This window comes from Coccinella septempunctata, chromosome 1 (assembly GCF_907165205.1).
Source record: "Coccinella septempunctata chromosome 1, icCocSept1.1, whole genome shotgun sequence".
Taxonomy (NCBI): Eukaryota; Metazoa; Arthropoda; class Insecta; order Coleoptera; family Coccinellidae; genus Coccinella; species Coccinella septempunctata.
The window spans coordinates 17899469-17921264 of record NC_058189.1 but is presented as its reverse complement, the minus strand read 5'-3'; the positions used below and the strand labels follow the sequence as shown (position 1 = coordinate 17921264).

General features: G+C 41.1%; 3 protein-coding genes across 3 annotated transcripts in view; 2 read left to right on the top strand and 1 right to left on the bottom strand.

Moving 5' to 3' along the window:
• The window catches only part of LOC123321831 (potassium voltage-gated channel unc-103-like), a 47272-nt gene extending 38984 nt beyond the window's left edge, over positions 1–8288 (top strand). Inside the window, exon 7 of the mRNA XM_044909614.1 lies at positions 7863–8288. Coding sequence (XP_044765549.1) covers positions 7863–8234 — 372 coding nt within the window. The 3' untranslated portion in view covers positions 8235–8288. The remainder of the gene's footprint in view (positions 1–7862) is intronic.
• Positions 8289–9302: 1014 nt separating this feature from the next.
• Positions 9303–21796, bottom strand: part of LOC123313946 (cilia- and flagella-associated protein 52) — a 57762-nt gene continuing 45268 nt past the window's right edge. Inside the window, exon 9 of the mRNA XM_044899059.1 lies at positions 9303–9788. Within this exon, the coding sequence (XP_044754994.1) occupies positions 9442–9788 (347 nt within the window). The 3' untranslated portion in view covers positions 9303–9441. The remainder of the gene's footprint in view (positions 9789–21796) is intronic.
• On the top strand, positions 15942–20576 carry LOC123313952. Its single transcript, XM_044899065.1, has 2 exons — positions 15942–16589; positions 19480–20576. Exons 1-2 carry the CDS (start codon positions 16044–16046, stop codon positions 20467–20469), a joined length of 1536 nt encoding a protein of 511 aa, XP_044755000.1. The 5' UTR covers positions 15942–16043; the 3' UTR covers positions 20470–20576.

Here is a 21796-nt window from a genome sequence, read left to right as displayed (position 1 = left end):
AGGTTCATATCTATTTTTCCTATGGATGGTCCAGATATTGCTATGTGTCCATCTCCTGTTCTCTTGACTTCAGGTGGAGTACGCATTACGGTCTTCTTTGGTGTGAAAACTTCGTTATATTCATCCTGTTGTTGTTCCTTTAAGTTTTGAACCTGCCCTCGTACATTATGTTCATTGATAACTTCTTCATTCATAATATCGCTCACGTTATCAGAGGTGGTTCCAGCTGTTTTCACTTCCTTCGAGATAATGGTGTTGTTTACCTCCGGGAGAACTGAATCGGTTCTAGATTTCCCTGACAAATTCCTAGTTATTGGACCACTATTTGCCTTTATTTGTTTCTTCCTTGCGTTAATCTTTTCGTTCTCGTTTTTCTCCGACATAATATAAAATTATTCCGAATTTTCTTAAACAAAATACACTGTTATAAACTCGAATCTTCGGGATCGAACGAGTACGGTGTGCATTCGGTTCGCGAAGTTCGCAATCTTAAAAGTAATTTATGTTTCTCATGAGTATTCTCATGATTGTTGTGCGTGAAACACTAGATATAACGGACAATTTCCTAGTACTAAAGGTCAGATCCATTGCTACATGACCTAAGACTGCCATGTCCCTCTCTTCGTCTCTTTCATGCACCCCCTCTCTGTTCCCGACTGAATCAGTAGCGTCAAATTTGACAACCGGTTGCACAACGTAGCAGAGGATTCTTTTTTTCAGGATGTCGTCTTTTTGTTAAATAAAACCTATATTGTTCGCACAGAACCGTCATTTCAAAAATTTTTTTTTATCATTTCCACCTATTTTTTTAAGGAATACATTATTTTAATTGTACTACAAATTCACAATCAATTCGACACACTTGTAACGTTCTTAAAAATTCACGATAGACTAAGGTAAATAAAAAACATGGTCCTTCTACTTTTTGGATAAAGAATTAATACTTTTTTGGACAAAGATTCAACAACATAATTACTAAATACCCTTCAAATGTGACGGATGCGAAAAATATTCTCGACATAAATTCCACATTGCCTGTTTCACTATTTTCGCTGTTATTTCATTTATCGATGGCTAGGTATTTTGATGCCAAATTTAAGAGTCAGATAGTACTCGACACGATTCCTAAGATTAGTTATCGCAACGTCCCTAGTCCCTATTCAGAGAGACTTCGGTCGATAGCCATTTGACCAATATCAATGAAGTAATTCTCTCTCAAATACTTCAATGAACAGCCAAATCCACTGGGTTCATGTATTTTTTTCTCTTTAGTGTCTTAGGTGACTTTGGCCGTAACTGCAGAAGTAAATCTACACAATTAACAGCTGTTTGAAAACAATATGTTCAATCAATTTTTTGCATCTTAATGTTCCTAGAAAGACACGTGTGTTTCTTGCAAAATCATTATGTTGAAAATTGAAGGAATATATTATTTTCAGTGAATAAGTTCTCCCAGGGCCGGATTAATCCCAGGGCAAAAAGGGCAATTGCCCCGGGCGAATTCAGTATTGGGGGCGAATTCATTGCTAGTAATAGTATCTAAATACGGAAATCACATTGGCCGGGAATGTGATTTCATTTTATTGTTTCTGTTTTTATATTTCTAATAGTACTGTCGATTTACGTCATAATATATTTCATTGGAGGGTGTTCATTGTGCAAAAATAAAAGTGAATGGAATAAGATTGCTTCGACCAAGTGGAGCAATCACAAAATCACAAAGGCACACAAAGCTCAATTCAACTGTTGATTAAATTCTTTAAAAATTTTGATGCCCCCAAGTGAATTTCGACCTCCATTCCACGCTCTCCTGGTTGCAGGGATTACTTTGCGATACATATTTTGAAAATATGTTCTCTTTCATAACTACCAACTTTTCTGTCTGAAAAATATGAGAAACGTTTTGTTTTTTTTTAAATTGAATATTCTTGAATTTTTCATTATGTTCGGGCGCGTACTCACTGAAAAACGGTTCGTTCAACGTCAATGAAAATCCCAACCCCAAATTTTATGACTTCCGTCGTCGGTTTGTCAGTGTGGACGTATTGCAAACTGAACCCCTGCGTCGTTCGGAGCGATCCGATAGTTGTCAGTTTTAAACGCAGGGTCAAAGGAAATAAACTTGGTCTGTGGACGAGTATTTTGAATGTTCGTTAGTGAGTACGACTGACGAACAAGTTGAAATGACCCAGTCAGAACGAGGGAGTTTGATAGAATTCTATTTTGGGAACAATAAGTCATATAGTATACCACAAACGAAGATTGAATAAAAAACATTTTGAATTTGATGATTGGGAGGAAATAGGAAAAGCTGCAGAAATTTTGAGAATATGTATTTTCATTCCGTAATTTCAAATGCTGAAAAGTAGAGAAAAAATATAATTTTTCCGATATTATAGCGAATAAAAATAAAATCGCGATTGTTTTCAGAAATTCAGTCTCGTGAAACACAAAAAAAACGGCTGTATGAAAAAAATTTAAATTTTGAAGGATTTTTTTGGATATTGAACTGTTTAATGCATTCTTAACATTGATTTACTCTTAATTTTTGACTCGCCGATACCTAGTTCATATAAAAAAGGTGAATTGAAAACATCTAAGTTGTTTTCAATTCACCTTTTTTTACCTGTATCATATGTTATTCATAATTTTTGCTGGCTTTCACTTTTCGACAAGGTTCCTTTTTTATTAAATGATCATTATTGTAATATGGGGGAGGGGGGGCGAAAAAATATCTTGTGCCCCGGGCGCCAAGTGGTCTTAATCCGGCCCTGAGTTCTCCCCGAAGTTTATCACAACTTTATATCTATCCCTACATTTACGAACAAAGAAGTTTCACTTTTATCACGTGGCTTTCATGAATGTCTTTCAATCTATTGTATAATGCACCCCGTGTCTTGATCAATGGAAGAGCGGCTTTCCACACTGGACAAGGGGCATATTTTCAATATGTTAAACAGCAGAAATTGAAGCCCCTCTAAAAGGGAAAACTGTGGATTCGGCCCGTCCGACAGGTTTTTGATGTTATATTTTATATTTTTCTGGCAGAAAGTTTAAATGAAACTCCAATTGTATCTATAAAAAAAATCAGAACTTTACTACATACGCACTTGTTTGATGACGACCAACTCAAATCTTTAATTTCTTAAAACCCATGCAAGACGAGCAAAACAATAAACAATATTTTTCATCATAAAAATCTTGGGTTAAATTCTACTTCCCAACTTACGCACCACAACAATTAAAATATATTCAATGAATTTGGGGGAGATTTCAGGACTGCAGATTATATTCACGCTTTTCTTTGAACCCAAAACGAGAGAAAAGGAAACAATAAAATATTGGAGCTTTCTACCTTTTCTGCAATCGTCACTCGATCCGGATGAAGCTGGCGGAGAACTTTTTCGAGCACTAGACTTTCCACGCACAAAATCGGCTGATTCTTCCATTCACTACACTGCTCAGCCGAATTTCCCGCACTTTTCCGTCGCAAACGATTAGCGCTCATTCGTTTCATCCCTATCCTACCTAAGCCCTTTAGTTACTCCGATAACAAAATTCATAAAACTCCTAAAATAGATCTTTAACCATCTTAGACAAATCAGAAACAAACAAACACTCCTCGAATACTGTTTAAATAATTCCGCCTAAAACTGACTTCAACTTTTATTTACTTATTTTTTCCTCTAGCTACCTCTTTTCCTATATACTGTTTCTACTTAAAACAAAAAGGGCTGGACTTTTCTATAGTCTCTTCTACTCTCCACTTCTTCCGAACGTTTATTTGTAGAACGATATACTTGTTTCAGTGACTGACTCTAAAAAATACTCTATATTTTCTATGCCTTTCCGTACCGACTCGAAATGTTATTATTTCAGATCGCTTTCCTCGGACCTCGGACCGACTCGAAGGGGTAGTATCACAGATCACTTTCCTCGGACCGAGTATTTCCCGAGGTACTTTTTCTCCCTGGCCGCTGCCATTCTTTCCCCCGCTTTAAAACAAAATCAATGGGGGATCAAGCGCAGCTTGAATTTTGAGAATTAATTTCATTTCAGGGTCTCCAGATCAATAAATCTATCCAAGATAAGTAGCAAGACAGACTCTGCTGTGCAAAATCTTCGTCCTATCTTAGGCGATATTTCCCTTTATCTTCAGACTGAGTAACATGAAAACTCCTCGTGAACTTCATACCTTTCTGTCTCAAGTGCTCTAAAGTAAAGGGTGTCCCAAATTACACGGATTTTTTTAAGAATAAATAAAACACATAATTTGCATTCATTTTCAAAAACTTTTTATTGGTATTTGAAGTATCGTTTATGACATTTATGTACGAAAAATAATATCTGCCAAATGGCCTCCTCTTGCAGCTCCACAGACTTCCACTCATTTGTTAAAATTTTCAATGACATTTTGAGATAATTGAGGCTCTATCTCACTAATGACACGAATAATTTCATCCTTCAGTTCAGGAATCGATTGTGGATCATTCTTATAGACCTGGCTTCTCACATAAAATAGTCTAACGTCTTCAAATCACATGATCTTGGTGGCCAATTGACATCACCGTTTCTGGAGATTATTCGTCCAGCAAATTTTTGTCTCAATAAATCAATTGTGTCATTTGCAAAGTGGGGTATCGATCACCATTGACAGTTACAGCTTCACCAGCAGCATTTTCAAAGAAGTAAGGTCCAATTACACTACCTGACCATAATGCACACCAAACAGTGACTCGTTCAGGATGCATAGGTTTCTCATAAATTATTCGTGGATTTTTCTCACCTCAGATACGACAATTTTGTTTATTAACATAGCCACCAAGATGAAAATGTGCCTCATCGGAAAACATTATTTTTTGACGAAAATCAGCTGGTTGTTCATTGATTTTCGATTTTTTTCATCTGGTGCAGAGCATGCCTTATTTCCGGAATAGTGATCTCTGGCAGTTCCTCTGACCCAACATTCATTATCTTTTGAGGTTGACCAAATGGATTTGGTAGTGAAGATGTGATAACTACGGAGAAGATCAGATAACTACAGAAATGTTGAAACAAGGTGGACAGAGCCTAATGAAAGCAGTTGAAATTTTGTTGAATAAATGCATTATGGAGGGTACGATACCGAGCAGATGGAATGATGCAGAGGTTATATTATTGTATAAAAAAGGAGACATCACAAACATCGAGAATTATCGACCAATAAGTCTCCTTTCTCATTTAGATAAACTGTTAACTAAAATCATAACGAATCGTTTAACGAATAAGTTGGATTCTTACCAAGCTGTAGAACAGGCTGGCTTTCGGAAAACATTTAGCACCATGGACCACCTACGTACTGTCAGACAACTGATCGAGAAGACAACTGAGTATAATATCCCATTACATCTCGCATTTGTGGATTTTCACAAGGCTTTTGACAGTATTGAAACATGGTCGTTTCTGAAGGCGATGGACGACGCTCGAATAGACTCTCGTTATTCCATACTGCTCAAGTATGGAACATTTATCAGAAAGCAACATTTCATATAAAAATAGATGACGACATGAAAACGAAAACGATTCCCGTAGGCAAGGGAGTGCGACAAGGCGACACTATATCACCTAAACTTTTCACTTTGGCACTAGAAAATGTGTTCAAACAGCTAGCATGGACAAATAAAGGAATCAATATTGACGGCAAATACTTACACCACCTAAGGTTTGCAGATGATATCATATTAATAAGCTCCGACATCCAAGAATCAAGAAATATGTTGTTAGAATTGAACGAAAAATGTAAAGAAATTGGTCTGAACATGAACTTAAATAAAACAAAAATCCTGAGTAATAGCAACAAAAAAATACAAGTGAATAACACCAATATTGAGACCGTTGAACAATATATTTATCTTGGACATACTATAAAAATCGGGAATAAAGAAAATCAGAATGCCGAAGTGAAGAGAAGAGTAGGCCTATCTTGGATGGCTTTCGGTAGGCTAAGTAGTATTCTCAAAAACAGTAAAGTCCCTATGGCTCTTAAGAGAAGAGTATATGATAGTTGCATACTACCTGTTGCAACATACGGGCTAGAAACTATGACCTTAACAAAAAAGAGTATGGAAAAAATGGGTGTGTGCCAAAGAGCCATGGAGCGTGCTATGCTGGGCGTAACTCTGAAAGATAAAATCTCCAACAAAATCATTCGGGAGAGGACAAAAGTAAGCGATATCACACAGCAAATAGCAAAGTTAAAGTGGCAGTGGGCTGGACATGTTGCACGCCAGAATCCGAATAGATGGACATTGAGAATTACTCAGTGGAGACCACGCATGAGTAAAAGAAGCGTTGGGAGACCACTTAAGAGATGGCGAGATGACATCAAGGAGATCGCAGGAAATCAGTGGATGAAGAAAGCACGGGATAGGAAAACATGGAAGAATTTAGAAGAGGCCTATATCCAACATTGGATGTCAAACGGCTGAAGAGAAGAGAGAGAAGAGAAGTTCATTGATGAAATTGACAAATGAACGACGTTATAAATGTATTATAAAATAATCTAATGGCTTTAATTCCTGTGTTATTTGAACTTTATATGCCTTCAGAGCTGAATCCTTGCGTCAAATACGCCATGATGTGAACCCATTAAGTCCAACTTGTCGTGAACGTCGTCTAATGGACATTTCAGGGTCTTCTTCTTTTATTTTATTTATACTCAAAAAAAAACACCGCGCAATTTGAAACACCCTTCATCATATTATAAAAATGCTCTCGTAGCATCTGTGACTGAATGCAACATTGTAAGTCAGCACGATACATCGTCTGAATAATCTCAGGCGCGGTTCTCACTGTAGCGATACGATAAACGATGCAACATGAGTAATCTTTTATCGCCCGATGCAACTTTCATCCTCGCAACACTCCAGTGCACACTGAAGCGATAGCGATAGCGGTGAATCGTCAAGCAATTACGAAATTCTATGCTACTTTTTCCGATTTGATTCTCAATCACCTTTCTGTCGCTGAAGCGACACGGCAGTTGTGTCCCCCAAACCGACGCGATTTCGATATTTATCGGTGTAGTATCGCGATCGCTTCAGTGTGCACTGAATTAGTTGCTTCCATTACATTTGCACGGCTATAAGGCGCGGTTCTCACTGGAGCGATACGATAAACGATGCTTCAGGTGATTCGATAAGCAACTCGACCCTGATTCGACACCGATCTCTTATAACCGTGCAAACGTAATGGAAGCAACTAATTCAGTGCACACTGAAGCGATCGCGATACTACATCGATAAATATCGAAATCGCGTCGGTTTGGGCGACACAGCTGCCGGGTCGCTTCAGCGACAGAAAGGTGATTGAGAATCAAATCGGAAAAAGTAGCATAGAATTTCGTAATTGATTGAAAATTAAGCGCTTAATTTGGATATCGTATCGCTTCAGTGTGCACTGGAGTGTTGCGAAGATAAAAGTTGCATCGGGCGATCGCGATCGCCCAAACCGACGCGATTTCGATATTTATCGATGTAGTATCGCGATCGCTTCAGTGTGCACTGAATTAGTTGCTTCCATTACGTTTGCACGGTTAATACTTCATCATCAATGAACCTTCAAAATGAATTCACAGAGACGCGGACGGCTTGATAATATATACGCCACGTTTTTTACGGAGACCTTCTTGGCCAATCCCTCAATAACTATTCGCCACTATAGCAATATCTGCTGTCAGTACCTATTCGTCTATAACCTGTAACATCTATAGAAGGCTGAAAAACGCAATATCGTATTTCCTGTCATATGTACAGTTGTCGAACAGTTCGTCGGAAAGTAAACAATACAAAGGTAATATTCACTAGTAAAAATTTTCATTGCAGGATATCAACGAAGCACTTCTGACACAAATATGTGGCCATCTGAGACGTGTTGTTTTCTTCAAAGGAAATTATATCGTTCAAAACGGTGACACTAATGCCTCCATGTATTGGATCCACCGTGGACAAGTCAGCGTCCTCACAGTACACCCGAATTTGACCGAAACACGTCATGAAATGCTGTATGTTCATGATATGTTTGGTCTGGCCCAAGGCTTAAATTATGGTATGGCCCATAAGTATAGCTACAGGGCTGAAACACAATGTGATATTCTGGTTTTACAACTGGAAACGTGGGAATGTGTCCTTCAACATTTCCCTCATGATAAGGAAATAATATATAAGCGAATGATGGATACTTATACGATACTGTAATGTTTTTTTTTACGAAAGATTATTTGTAAGTTCATAATAAACATTGAATATTTATGTGATAATTTTCATCCTTCACATGAAAATCACGGCAGAATTTCATGACCGATAAACAACTCTAGGTGGGCAGTAGCTCCCTACTCTCATAGGACTATTCCTGGATCGTCCCCCTCATACACCAGATCTTGTCTTAAATTATCTAGACCTAATTTAAGATCTCTCATGAATCCCCATATCCATAAGAGAAATATTCGAATTTATTACGATTTCACTATTATTTTTTCCAGCTCTCTATCTTTCACTAATTTCGGTATTTACTCAAGCATGTCAGATTAATATAAAGGGAGATACCCTGAAAAGTACCTCTGCCAAAGATAAGACATGTATGAAGAAATAACTCTTTAGGACAGCCTATCACAATATTCAGAATAGTAAATAACACTATTCTTTTATGTTTATATTTGATTATATTTGTTCCACTGAACAAAACAGATGCTGACCATGGTTTCGGTCTCATTCGACCTCGCTTCTCCGATGAAATAACGTTTGGAATTGACGGACTCTTATTCGACTCTGGCAGACGCTACTGAGTACTACCCAATATTACAGAGTGCCACCCAGTATGAACCAAGAACCGATGCAATCCCCTTCAGATCGAAACCCAGACGAAGACAAATAAAATAGCATATGTCCCATATTTCTTCTAATTCAGTACGTGGGCAACATAAGTGTAACGAATGTTACACCATGGCCGGTCAGCATCTGCTGTTCTTCGGCGGAACTTTCTCCATTTAGTGGCCCTGACGATGACAACTTGGCTAGCTGAATTCAGATGGTAACACTTATTGATATTCATAACGGCGGGTGGTATCCATCTGAATTAATTTTATCATTTTATTCATTGCCTCCCTGTTAAGGCAAGATTTACTAAATGTTAAAAATGTCGCGAAATAATTTTTCTCACAGTTGTCTAAAGAAAGCACATATAGTTATCTACTGACTATTCGCCAGCGGCAAAATATTTATGTTCAAAAGACCGCATGAAAGCTCTTGATTATGAAGGAAGAGATAAGAAAAAATATATCGATTTTATTTCTGCACCACAAGTATTATGGAATAATTGTTATCAATCATTGCATGATAAAATGATTTCATATTATGTATAAATTAATAATCAACATAAAAATCAAATCAATCCTCGGTGCGACCGTCATCCTTTCTGTTTTTTTCCTTCCACAGGGTTTTTACAATAACAGGTACATGGGCAGCAAGCCCCGTGTTCTCCGTGTTCGCTCACTATTTTACGGTCAGTTGAAGGGAGATCTTTTATATCTTCAACTTTCCCTTCATCTTTCTGATTAACTTGAACTTCTTCCACCTTCGGTTGAATGGATATTGGTGGAATATCTGGCGGTGGTCCTTTCTTGAGCTCCGTTGGAAACTTCCATATGAACACACTCCCAGATGCATCCGTTGTTACCACTGATTTACCGTCCGGACTGAAGCATGCTGCTGTTATAACACCGGAATGGCCAACTCCAACATGAGTTGTAATTCCTAAAACAAAGAACACATCATGTTATGGAATTTCAAATGACCTGATCTTCCATCTCAAAAAGCTCAAAAGCTTTATATACAGGGGGGGCAAAATTGGTGATGCCTGAACTACAACTTTGTAACCCAACGAGATAGAGGAAAATGAATGGCACATAACGTACGTCTTTTTTCGAGAAACTTATAATGGTTTTCTTTTGTTTTAGAGTTATAGGCCAAAATTTTAATTTCAACTTTGGTCATTATCTCCGTTTCTGGCGTTTCTGTTTGTTCTAGGATGTCGAAATGAAAACATTATGCAGGCACTTTTTTGATAGCACTCCACTGGCGTATTATGATTTTTTACAACAGGTATATTTGCTGAGCTATAATATACAAGGAGTACCAAGTTCGAGGGCCTTTTAAACGTTTCTGGAGAACTGGACTTCTTGAAATCTGAAAATTTGGATCATGATATTGTTCGACATTATCAACTGAGCTGAAATCGAGGCTAAAATATTCTTGAAGCCTAAGCACTTTCAGTTATACAGGGAATGAACGTAAATTTTTCCAAAAAAATTTTTTTTTACTTTTTCTTTCCTGATATGATTTGAACAGAAATATATTCGAAATTGAATACTCTATCATATCAGAAACGAAAAAATAGAAAAAAAAATTTTTGAAAAATTTATTTCCAATCCCTCTATAACTGAAAGTGCTTACGCTTCAAGAATATTTTAGCTCAGTAGATAATGGCGAACAATATCATAATCCCAATATTTAGATTTCAATAGGTCCAGTTCTCCAGAAACGTCTAATAGGCCCTCGAACTTGGTACACCCTGAAGAGTTATTTTTTCTTATGAAAACGGTGGTTTAAAATGACTTAGAAAGAATCGCCATTTTTTCCCGTTTCAGAAATATATCAGCGTGTTAGTGAAAATGTTAACTTCGTTTATTAACGATTAACGGATTAACGAGTTAATGCCCAGCTATGGTCTTGAGACCCGTTTTGACATCAAACTTTTAAGGTCAGTTCATATTATCCGTTCGTCTCAGTTCAGTTCAGCTCAGCCAAAATATCTTTCAATGTGTTTTATATGGACTAATTCATACTATCCGTCTCCGACCCTTCAGCACCTATCGGCACGCTTACGACCGTCCGACGGTATTCTTCCAGAGAATATTTTGCGGATGGGCTGAAGGGCGTGGTTGGACTGAACGAGACTGAACGTATAATATGAATAAGCAACCGCTCAGTCAATCGAGGGTTTTCCTCTGTTGTGAAAGCTTCTTTGAACTTTTTTTTTGTATTAATTGCGAAATTTTTCACAGTATATAGGATGATTCATAACTATTGGGACATAGGCTAAGGGCAGATTGTTTGGACCAAAATATGGCGATAGGACCTTAATGAAATATTGCTGTGCAAAAAAGATAGAGGGCGTTAAAGTTGATTTTTTTTCTTCGTTTTTTGCTAATAATTTTACTGTATATTTTTTCATTCGTTTTTAAGAAAAACACAATTGAACAGTTTAGAGCATCGGAAGGGGATTTGAAGTAACGACTTATTTAGGTCCGTTCGTTTGCATAAAAAGTGTAGCACTTTTCTACACTCGATTCGATTTACACCAGAGAAGAGGAATTGTAGTTTATCTACGCATAGTCAAAAGGAGATGTAGATTAACTACACCTCCTCTACACTAGTTTAAATTCAATCAGCAAACGAATACTAAAATCGAGTGTAGAAAAGTGCTACACTTTTTATGCAAACGAAAGGACCTTTTATTTTATTTATTTTTTTTGACGATAAAGCATAATTAAAAACAATGTAACATAAAAAGAATAAACTTAAATGTTCTACGTGTCCTCCCCCTACTTCTATGCCTTTTCTAATTCTTTCAATGAAGGACTTTCGAACTTTGAAGAAAATATTATTCTCTCCCCTTATAAAAAATTCAACTTCAACGCCCTCTATCTTTTTCCAGAGCATTATTTTATTGAGGTAATTTGGTCCTATCGCCATATTTTGGTCCAAACAATCTGCCCAAATATTTAACAATATTTTTAGGGTCCTTCTTGTACTGTTTTGATCAAAATGAAAGGCTTCATGTGTCAAGTGCTGGTCGATTCGAATGCAACCGAAGATTCACGACACACGAAGCGGAAGGTGACTGAGACGATCGTGACTGATAATATGAACGCGACCTCCGTCAACGGCTAATGATCCTTCCGCCGGCCTGAACTGAGCGGAACGTATAATATGAATCGACCTTTAAGGTCAGTTCATATTATCCGTCCGTCTCGGTTCAGTTCAGCTCAGCCAAAATATCTTTCAATGTGTTTTATATGGACTAATTCATACTATCCGTCTCCGACCCTTCAGCACCTATCGGCACGCTTACGACCGTCCGACGGTATTCTTCCAGAGAATATTTTGCGGATGGGCTGAAGGGCGTGGTTGGACTGAACGAGACTGAACGTATAATATGAATAAGCAACCGCTCAGTTCAGCTCAGTCAATCGAGGGTTTTCCTTTGTTGTGGAAGCTTCTCTGAACTTTTCTTTTGTATTAATTGCGACATTTTTCACAGTATACAGGATGAATCATAACTATTGGGACATAGGCTAAGGGCAGATTGTTTGGACCAAAATATGGAAAACACAATAACAGTTCAGAGCATCGGAAGGGGATTTGAAGTAACGACTTATTTATTTTATTTATTTATTTCGACGATAAAGCATAATTAAAAACTATGTAACATAAAAGAATAAACTTAAATTAAATGTTCTACGTGTCCTCCCCCTACTTCTATGCCTTTTCTAATTCTTTCAATAAAGGAGTTTCGAAATTTGAAGAAAATATTATTCTCTCCCCTTTAAAAAATTCAACTTTAACGCCCTCTATCTTTTTCCACAGCAATATTTTATTGAGGTATGTTAAAAATTGAGCGAAGCCCCCCTCCGACCTCTCTCTAGTCGACGCTGCTGACCAGCTCCGATGGCCACGTATGGTACCTCGATTCTGCGGTGCGCTGGTTGAACGACGCAGCGGCCCCACTCTCAGTGTTTTTCCGAAGTGAAAAACTACACATTTTACACATTTTTCTTAAGATTCTCTTTGTTAGCTCCGTTGAATTGACTTCGCGCTGCTATCATTGTGATTTGTAACACCTCATTTTAAGTTCATCTCTTTTAGTTATTCTCAATTTTTAAGTCTTCTCGCACAAACCTGGTGCTAAATTGTTCGTCTCATAAGGTAAAGTACACTCAGACTACTCAAAATTATTAATTACTCCATTTTCATGATAATTTCACTCTGCTGAAATAAGTCCACGTGCAAGAGATTGTAGAATCTTGAAATAGATTCATAATCCTTGCTAGCACTGCTCAATTGAAATGTCTACTCAACTCAACTCGAACTATTGTCTTCTCAGAACTATATATTTTATTATATTTCATAATTTATATAGATTTTCAGACTTCTCTAGATCATCTCACATGAAAATGGGTATGTAGCACCAGGATTGAAACTTCTCAAGTCCATCTCAATAAAAATGATTGCTGATTCATTGTCTGCTCATAATATTCCTTATTATTAGAATCAGTTTAATCATTTTTAAGACAACTCTTATGATCACCTCGTTATACATATGACTAATTCATGGTGTTGAGTTTCAGATGAATGAATCCTCATCTTCTCCAGGGTGGACCCTGGATGTAGCTGTTTTCTTCAGAACAGGATGAACACCTCAACTTTCGTTAAGCGATCAGTGATAATGCTCGATACACCTCGACCTAGGCTCCACCCTGGAAAGTCTGCTCGAACACTCATGTCTACTCACTTGGTATGGTCTACTCTTTATAATATGTACTCTCATTGTTTCTCTTCTATATTCATTCATCGGACTCAACATGCATGTTAGTTTTCTCAGCCTTCAGCACATCTCAAAATCTACGATTAGAGATTTATTCAACTCAGTACTCTCATGACTTCTCTTAATTTATCAATTGTTTCTTCTATTTTTCTGATGAACGTTCTAATCGTGCTTACTTGTAAGCAGTTCGTCTCTGTAAATGCTGAATTCATTGATAAATTTTTGCACTCTTCAAGATCATCTCAATGTATATGAATTATACTATGTTCTTCTCATATTAATTATGATTGTCCTTTTCATTTAATTAATTATTATCGAACTTCTCATTTAATTAGAATTTATTGCCCTTTTCATATTATTTTTAATATTCTAGTGCTTCTCAAATTCATTAATTCTGTGCTTCTCATTTAACTTGTGCTACTCTTGTTCTGCTCATACTTACATTAACATTATTGATCAACTCAAATTTAATGTATCGATTTCTCGTTGATGATCAGACTTAGACATTGCAGTTTCACCTCGGGCCTATTTCTCTGTACTCTCGCGTCTTCTCTTTAAAATTCAATATTCTAACCTTTGCGTTTTCTGATAGAAAAAGGAGGCTCTCGCAATCAATTTTCAATTGATTGCCCTATCACTGTGTAACCGTTGTGTTGATATTGAATTTATTGAACTCCTCAACGTCTAAGTCTGACATAAAGTGACTTCTCATTTGAACTGCTCTGGACCATCTCTTGTTTTTAATTGGATATTGTCTCTCTGAGTTTATAGATGTGGTTAATATTAGTTGCTTTTTACTGTATTAGTTTCATGCAGGTGACATATTCATTTTATGGTTGTGAATGATACTTAATAAATGTTTTTATACCATCTCCAACTCAATTATCTTTTAATACAGTCCACTACTCTTTAATTAAAAATCATAACAGCCTCGATTTTTTAACATTTGGTCCTTCGGGCCGGATAATTGAGTTGGAATATCATCATCGTTCACTAATCATATTTGTCTTCTCTGCCCTCTCATGAAATTGTGCACCTCGACCAAGAATACTCTGAGTAAGATTAATTCTTTCTTAATAAGCCTGCTCATGCTTCATCTCCACAAGCATTAGTCATCTCCAGGAGTCTCTCGAGCCACCTCAAACGCCATCTCAACCGGTTGCTTCGTCCTCGTCTGCTCAGACATCTCATTACCAGCCTTCTCTGGCGACTACTCAAGTAATTCAACTCCTCAATTTCTCATGCTGAACACCTCCATTACCTCAGATCTCCTCTTCAGTCGACTCCTCTGAAGTAGATCTGTCGCTTGGCTCTCACTGGCACACCTCACTTCCCATAGCTTGGGGAAGTCTCATTTCTCAATACGAGGACAAACATCTCCTCTTGGCTGCTCTTTGCTATAAGATCTTCTCGACCCCTCAATGTTCGTCTCAAACAAGTCCTCGTTTCTATTATGAGACCCAGCTCTAGACCGAAATCTTCGTACTCTCACGATGCCGCCTCTAATGTCGCCTCTTCCAAAGTCTCCTCTAAGATCTGCTCAAAAATCGCCTTCTCATTTAACGGCCAAAACGGCCCCACGATCACCTCAGCCGAGCCGTCTCACTTAAGTCACTTCAAGCCTCCTCATCCAAGCCAACTCAAAAGACCAGCGAAGCCAAGCCAGTCACCTCGAAAAGAGCCTAAAGTGCTCAGGCAGTCATCAAAACCCCTCGAAGACAGCTCATCTCATTATCGACCGCTCATCACACCAGTCATCTCGTACAACGCAAGACTCCTCATAGATTCTGGATCGGAACTCTCGTTTCCTCTCGGAAGACTTCTCAAGACACCTCAGCCTTCCTCGAAGCCAATCCAAAGTCACCATCGTTGGAATTGGTGGAGCCGCCTCAAGATCAAGAGGATCAGTACTGATCACACTGAAATCTCTTCACAATCACAAAACCGTGAATATAAATGCTCATATCTTGTCATCTCCATTTACTAATCTACCATCTTTCAATTGTTGCACACGACCACGTTTGCCACACTTCGACAATTTGAAGCTCGCCGATCCAGAGTTCTACACCTCAAGGCCAATCGACATCATATTGGGTGCTGATGTCTATGGTTCCATCATTCTTCCTCAACTCCGACAAGGGCCAGATGGGTCAACTCCAACAGCTCAGCTCTCGATCTTTGGATGGTTGGTCCTAGGTCCAATATGCCCTCATCAAGAAGTCTGCTCAAGTGTGTCTCCTCAATACCATGCCACTCAAAAATCTGACCTTCAAAGCCTTCTCGAAAAGTTCTGGGAACAAGAAGAAGTCAAGTCCACCTCCGTAAGTCACCTCACTGCTGACGAGCAGGAATGTGAAGACCACTTCAAGACCACTCACTCTCGACTTCCTTCTGGACGATACATGGTAAGACTCCCATTAAAATCATCATCTAATCTTTTGGGATCTTCCAGACAACGTGCCTTCCGATGCCTCCAAGGACAATTTCGCAAGTTCGAGGGAAACCAAGAATATTGCCAGCTCTACAAGGACTTCCTCACTGAATATGAACAACTCGAGCACATGAAGAAGGCTCCCTCAGACATCTCGCATCCCAGATACTATTTGCCGCATCATGGAATTCTCAAACCAGACAGCTCCTCCACCAAATTGCGAGTAGTTTTCAATGGTTCCAGTCCCACCTCAACAGGCCTCTCACTGAACGACATCATGCACACAGGAGCGAAACTTCAGTTAGATGTTATTGATGTATTGTTCTGGGTACGTCGCTTTAAATTTGTGTTTTCCACAGACATCACGAAGATGTACAGACAGATCATGGTGCATCCAGACGATTGGGATCTCCAATGCATTCTCTGGCGAAACTCAGAAAATGAGATAGCGACGTACCACCTCACCACCGTCACCTATGGAACCAAGGCTGCTCCTTTCTTGGCTATTCGAGTCCTCCTCCATCATATTATCCTCTCTCTCAATACCTCTGATTTCATTATATGCATGGATTCGAATGCTTGGTCCCCCCTCTGGTTTTCGGATTCTCGAGATTCCCGGGGCTCCGCCCTAGAGGATTTCATCGCTCATCACCGTCTTGTGGTTGCAAATGTCTCGGGCCAACCTTCCACCTTCTGGTCCCCAAATGGGGAATCCAATATTGATGTCACTCTGGTGACATCATCCCTTGCGGACTGTGTCGGGCGCTGGCGTGTCTACGACGGTCTCGGCGTCGGAGATCACCGCCCTATTTCTTTCAATTTTGATCCCGGTGTTTCTGGCGGATTTCACTTCTCCCCCACCCTGAGTGGGCCGCGCTTTCTCCATTCCCGGGCCGACTGGGAACTTTTCGACGCGGAGCTGGAGTTGCGGACTCAAGATCTTTTTCTGGCACCTACCTCCCCGGAGGATGTTGAGAACTTGGCAGTTTCCATCTCTTCGGCCATTTACGACTCCGCTCTCCTCTCTATCCCTGTTTCCACCCGGGGTGTGTTTCGGGTGGGGTGGTGGACCGAGGAGCTTTCTATCATGAAGTCAAACGTTAATCGTAGTCGCAGAACTCTCCAGAGGGCGAGGGCCCTCGGTCTTCCTCCCGCTTCACTGCAGAATTTTCTGACTCATTATAAGTCTCTGAAGAATTCTTACAATCTGGCTATCAAACGCGCCAAGTACGATAACTGGTCAAAATTTGTAAGGTCTGAAATGGAAAGCTCTCCCTGGGGTATTTCCTACAAAATCTCGTCTGGGAAGGTAATCAAGCCTTCGGTCTCCCACTCTGTTCGTCGCCCTGATGGTTCCCACGCCGAGAGCATTGCTGAGTCGGTCGATGTCATCCTGGATCGTCTCTTTCCTCCGGACGACTCCCCCGGGGGCTCCTCGGGTTCTACTGACGAGTATTCTCATACTCCTACTGTCGCGCCGGACTCTATCGTCCAGTTCACTCTTGGTGAGCTTGAGGCAGCTATGGCTGCCACGCCAACCCGTGGTGCCCCTGGCCCGGACTCGATAACTGGTCCCGTTCTCCGAAGGGCCTGGTCGGTTATCCCCAATATCCTGCTTATGCTATACAACTACTGTCTTTTAATCGGCCACTTTCCTAACATCTGGAAGGAGGCATCGATTTGCCTCCTCCTGAAGTCCGAGGACCGACCGCTCCAGGAACCCAAATCATATCGCCCGATCAGTCTTCTTTCGATCATGGGGAAGACTCTGGAGCGTTTGATGCTGTCTCGCCTCACCCGGGACCTGCTGGACCCCGGAAAGTCTTCTCCTCTCCAGTTCGGATTCAGGCCTGGCCTCTCCACTGAGGATGCGGTTTGCAGGCTGGTTAATTTCGTCAGGGATTCCCCTTTCAAGTACTCCGCCGCCCTTTTTCTTGATATAGAGGGCGCCTTTGATAATCTTTGGTGGCCCAGCATATTCCGCCGTGCTCGCCACGTTGGGGTCCCCGTCGATCAGCTGCGTCTCTTGCATAGCTACCTTTCCAACAGGCATGTCTTATTCTCTCGACATTCTGTCTATCGCAGACGTAAACTGTTCAGAGGCTGCCCTCAGGGTTCCATTTTGGGTCCTTCCCTGTGGAACCTAGTCTTCGACGAACTTCTGCTGCTTCTCGCGAGAGAGTTTGGTCTTGCCATCGCTTATGCTGATGACCTTGCTCTGGTTGTTAGCGCCAATAGTCGGCGAGCACTCGAGGTCGCCCTCCAGCGTCTTATTGATATAACGTTGGAGTGGCTTCACTGTAACAAGCTTCACATCTCTCTGAGCAAGTCGGTGGCGGTCATGCTGAAAGGGTCTCTCGACTCAGCTCGTCCTCCCACTATCCGTTCCCCCTCGGGCTCATTCCGTTGGGCTTCCGAGCATAGATATCTCGGCGTGATAGTTGATTCAGGACTTTCTTTTCTTCCTCACGTCAAGGCCCTCCGTGAGAAATCCCAGGCGGTTGCGGCGAAATTGTTCCGCATTCGACGCGCCATGGGCGGCGATCGAGCGCATTCTCTCGAGATATTCTACAAGTCAATATTTCTGCCAACTATCTCATATTGCGCATCCGCCTGGAACCATCGTCTGAATCACTCCCACATTAAGCGTGTGGTTCTGTCGGCTCAACGTCATTTCTTACTTCTCGTGTCTCCATTGTGTCGAACAGCCTCCACCTCTTCCCTCCAGGTAGTGTCGGGCTTCATTCCCGCTCACTATTTCATCGCCCATCGTGCTGCTGTTTTCCACTTGAGAAGGGGTATGACATATCGCTTTGGTGAGTTGTTTCTCCCGTCTGTCTCCGCGGCTTCCCCTCTTAGTAACGCTGAGATACGTCAGCGGGCTGACGAGTCCCTGTGCTATCTTATTTCGTGCTGGCAGTCGGACTGGGAGGCGTCCGACTCGGGTCGCTGTACCTTCGGCTGGATACCGGCCGTGCAGTTTGCCTCCAACAACTCTTGGTTTCGGCCAAGTTTCCCTCTGGCCTGCTTTATTTCTGGTCACGGTCCCTTTAACGGCAATCTGTTCAGGCTGGGTCTGGTCGAAGATGAATTCTGTCCATGTGGTCGCTCTCAGACGAGCGATCACGTACTTAGATCTTGTCCTCTCTTCAGCGATCTGAGGATCGCGCACGGTCTCGCAATCCTCGAGTCTCCGGGGCTCAGATTGGCCGATCTCCTCTCTGATCGGAAGAACTTTCATGCCCTGTCTTCCTTTGCCGCTGATTCGATCCGTCGTCTGAACTCTTGGCACGCGGTGTAATCTGGGGTTACCCCCGGGACAGCAATGATGACCTTAGTGCTTTAATGTTAGTGAAGAGCTCCGCTCATGAACTACATCCGCACTGCTGAGCTGCTGAGCTGTCCTCCTCCAGCTCATCGAAGATGAAGGTCACAAGTATCCACTCGCCATTCCACCACTCACCAAAGGTCGCTATGTTGATGATATCTATGGTGGTGCAGACACGAAAGAAGAACTCTCAGAAATCACTCTCGACTTGAAAAATCTCTGCATGGCGGGCGGCCTCCCCTTAGCAAAGTGGCAATCGAACTCTCCAAGTACGCTCAAGATGGTAACCGAGGAAGAAATGATACCATCGCCGATCTCATTTGACGACTGTCCTACTTCAACGAAACTTCTAGGCCTACTCTGGTATCCTCAAGAGGATTACTTCTTATTCAAGATCAACTCAAGCTCATCTGGGTCTGTGGTAACTAAACGTACTATGTTATCTCATATCGCTCAACTCTTTGATCCACTTGGTTTAGTATCCCCTGTCACGATCAGGGCCAAAATGTTGTTGCAGGAACTTTGGCTCCAGAAACTGTCATGGGACGAACCACTGTCACCTCAACTCACAGAAAGATGGTGTAACATCAGAGAAGATCTCAAATCATTGATCAATGTACGAGCACCTCGCTGGGTAGGCACCCAAGAAAATGCTACCATAGAACTTCACGGCTTCTCTGATGCTTCTCAACTTGCCATGGCAGCAGTGCTCTATCTCGTAGTCCGCTCACCGTCCACAGGATCCAAAGTCACATTGCTCTGCTCGAAAACAAAAGTAACGCCGTTGAAACGCCTCACAATCCCGCGACTCGAACTCTCAGCATCTCTCATCCTGGCCAGGTTAACTAATTATGCTCATCGTGTTTTAGATACACAGATACACTCAACGACTTTGTGGACGGACTCAACAGTCTCTCTCACGTGGATCACATCTCACCCAGCTCGCTGGAAGGACTTTGTTCGAAACAGGGTAGAGCTCATCCAAGACCTAACTCCAACTGCGCAATGGAGATACGTTTCCGGCAAGGAAAATCCAGCGGGCAGTGCTTCTCGTCATCTCAACTACTGAACAGCACTCTATGGTGGACGGGACCACCATGGATTTCCAAGTCACCAGATTCCTGGCCCAATCGTCAGCCGGCAACGACAATTGACCCCGAATCTGAAGCAAGACCCACCAAGAACCTACTCACGGCCGTAACTCAAGACTACTCGTGGGATCTTATATACAGGTATTCTTCTCTCAATAAACTGTTAAGAATCACCTCTCTCTGTTTAAGAGTCCTCGCCCGACTCAGACACTCCTCAACTCTGAACTTCTCAACTCCGCTCACCTCAACTGACTTGGAAAAATCAAGGATCTATTGGATCAAGGCTACTCAACAAGTGTATTCTCCTCAAGAACTCAAGACTCTTCAAAATGGTACTGCTCTGTCATCCTCACATGTGTTCAGTAGACTCACGGCGTTCATCGACCATGAAGGTGTCATTCGTGTAGGCGGACGAATCACCAACGCTCTATTAGACCCAGATAGCAAGCATCCTGCAATAATTCCTCGAGCTTCTCAATTGACTTCTCTGATTATAGATTCTGCTCACAAACGAACACTCCATGGAGGTACACAACTCACACTGTCCACCATCCGACAACAATATTGGATCATTGGAAGAAGAGCCCCAGTGAAATCCCACTTCCTGAAGTGTGTTATATGTATGTGCAAGGCAACGAGGTATATGAGCTCAACAACTCATAGGACAATTACCAGAACAACGTCTCAGACCATCTCGTCCCTTTCTCATCACTGACGAGCGATTACCTCCTTGTAAGTGGCCATTAGGGCGAGTAATGACCATGCACCCAGGGTCCCCTCAAGACGTCCACGTCCACTCTAACTAGACCGATCTCGAAGTTAGCAATTCTGCCAGTCTCCTCTCCAGAAGCAACCAAGAAGGAATTTCAACCTCTCTAGTCATCTCGATAACTAACGCTGTTAGTTATGGCGGGCGGAATGTTAAAAATTGAGCGAAGCCCCCCTCCGACCTCTCTCTAGTCGACGCTGCTGACCAGCTCCGATGGCCACGTATGGTACCTCGATTCTGCGGTGCGCTGGTTGAACGACGCAGCGGCCCCACTCTCAGTGTTTTTCCGAAGTGAAAAACTACACATTTTACACATTTTTCTTAAGATTCTCTTTGTTAGCTCCGTTGAATTGACTTCGCGCTGCTATCATTGTGATTTGTAACACCTCATTTTAAGTTCATCTCTTTTAGTTATTCTCAATTTTTAAGTCTTCTCGCACAATCCTGGTGCTAAATTGTTCGTCTCATAAGGTAAAGTACACTCAGACTACTCAAAATTATTAATTACTCCATTTTCATGATAATTTCACTCTGCT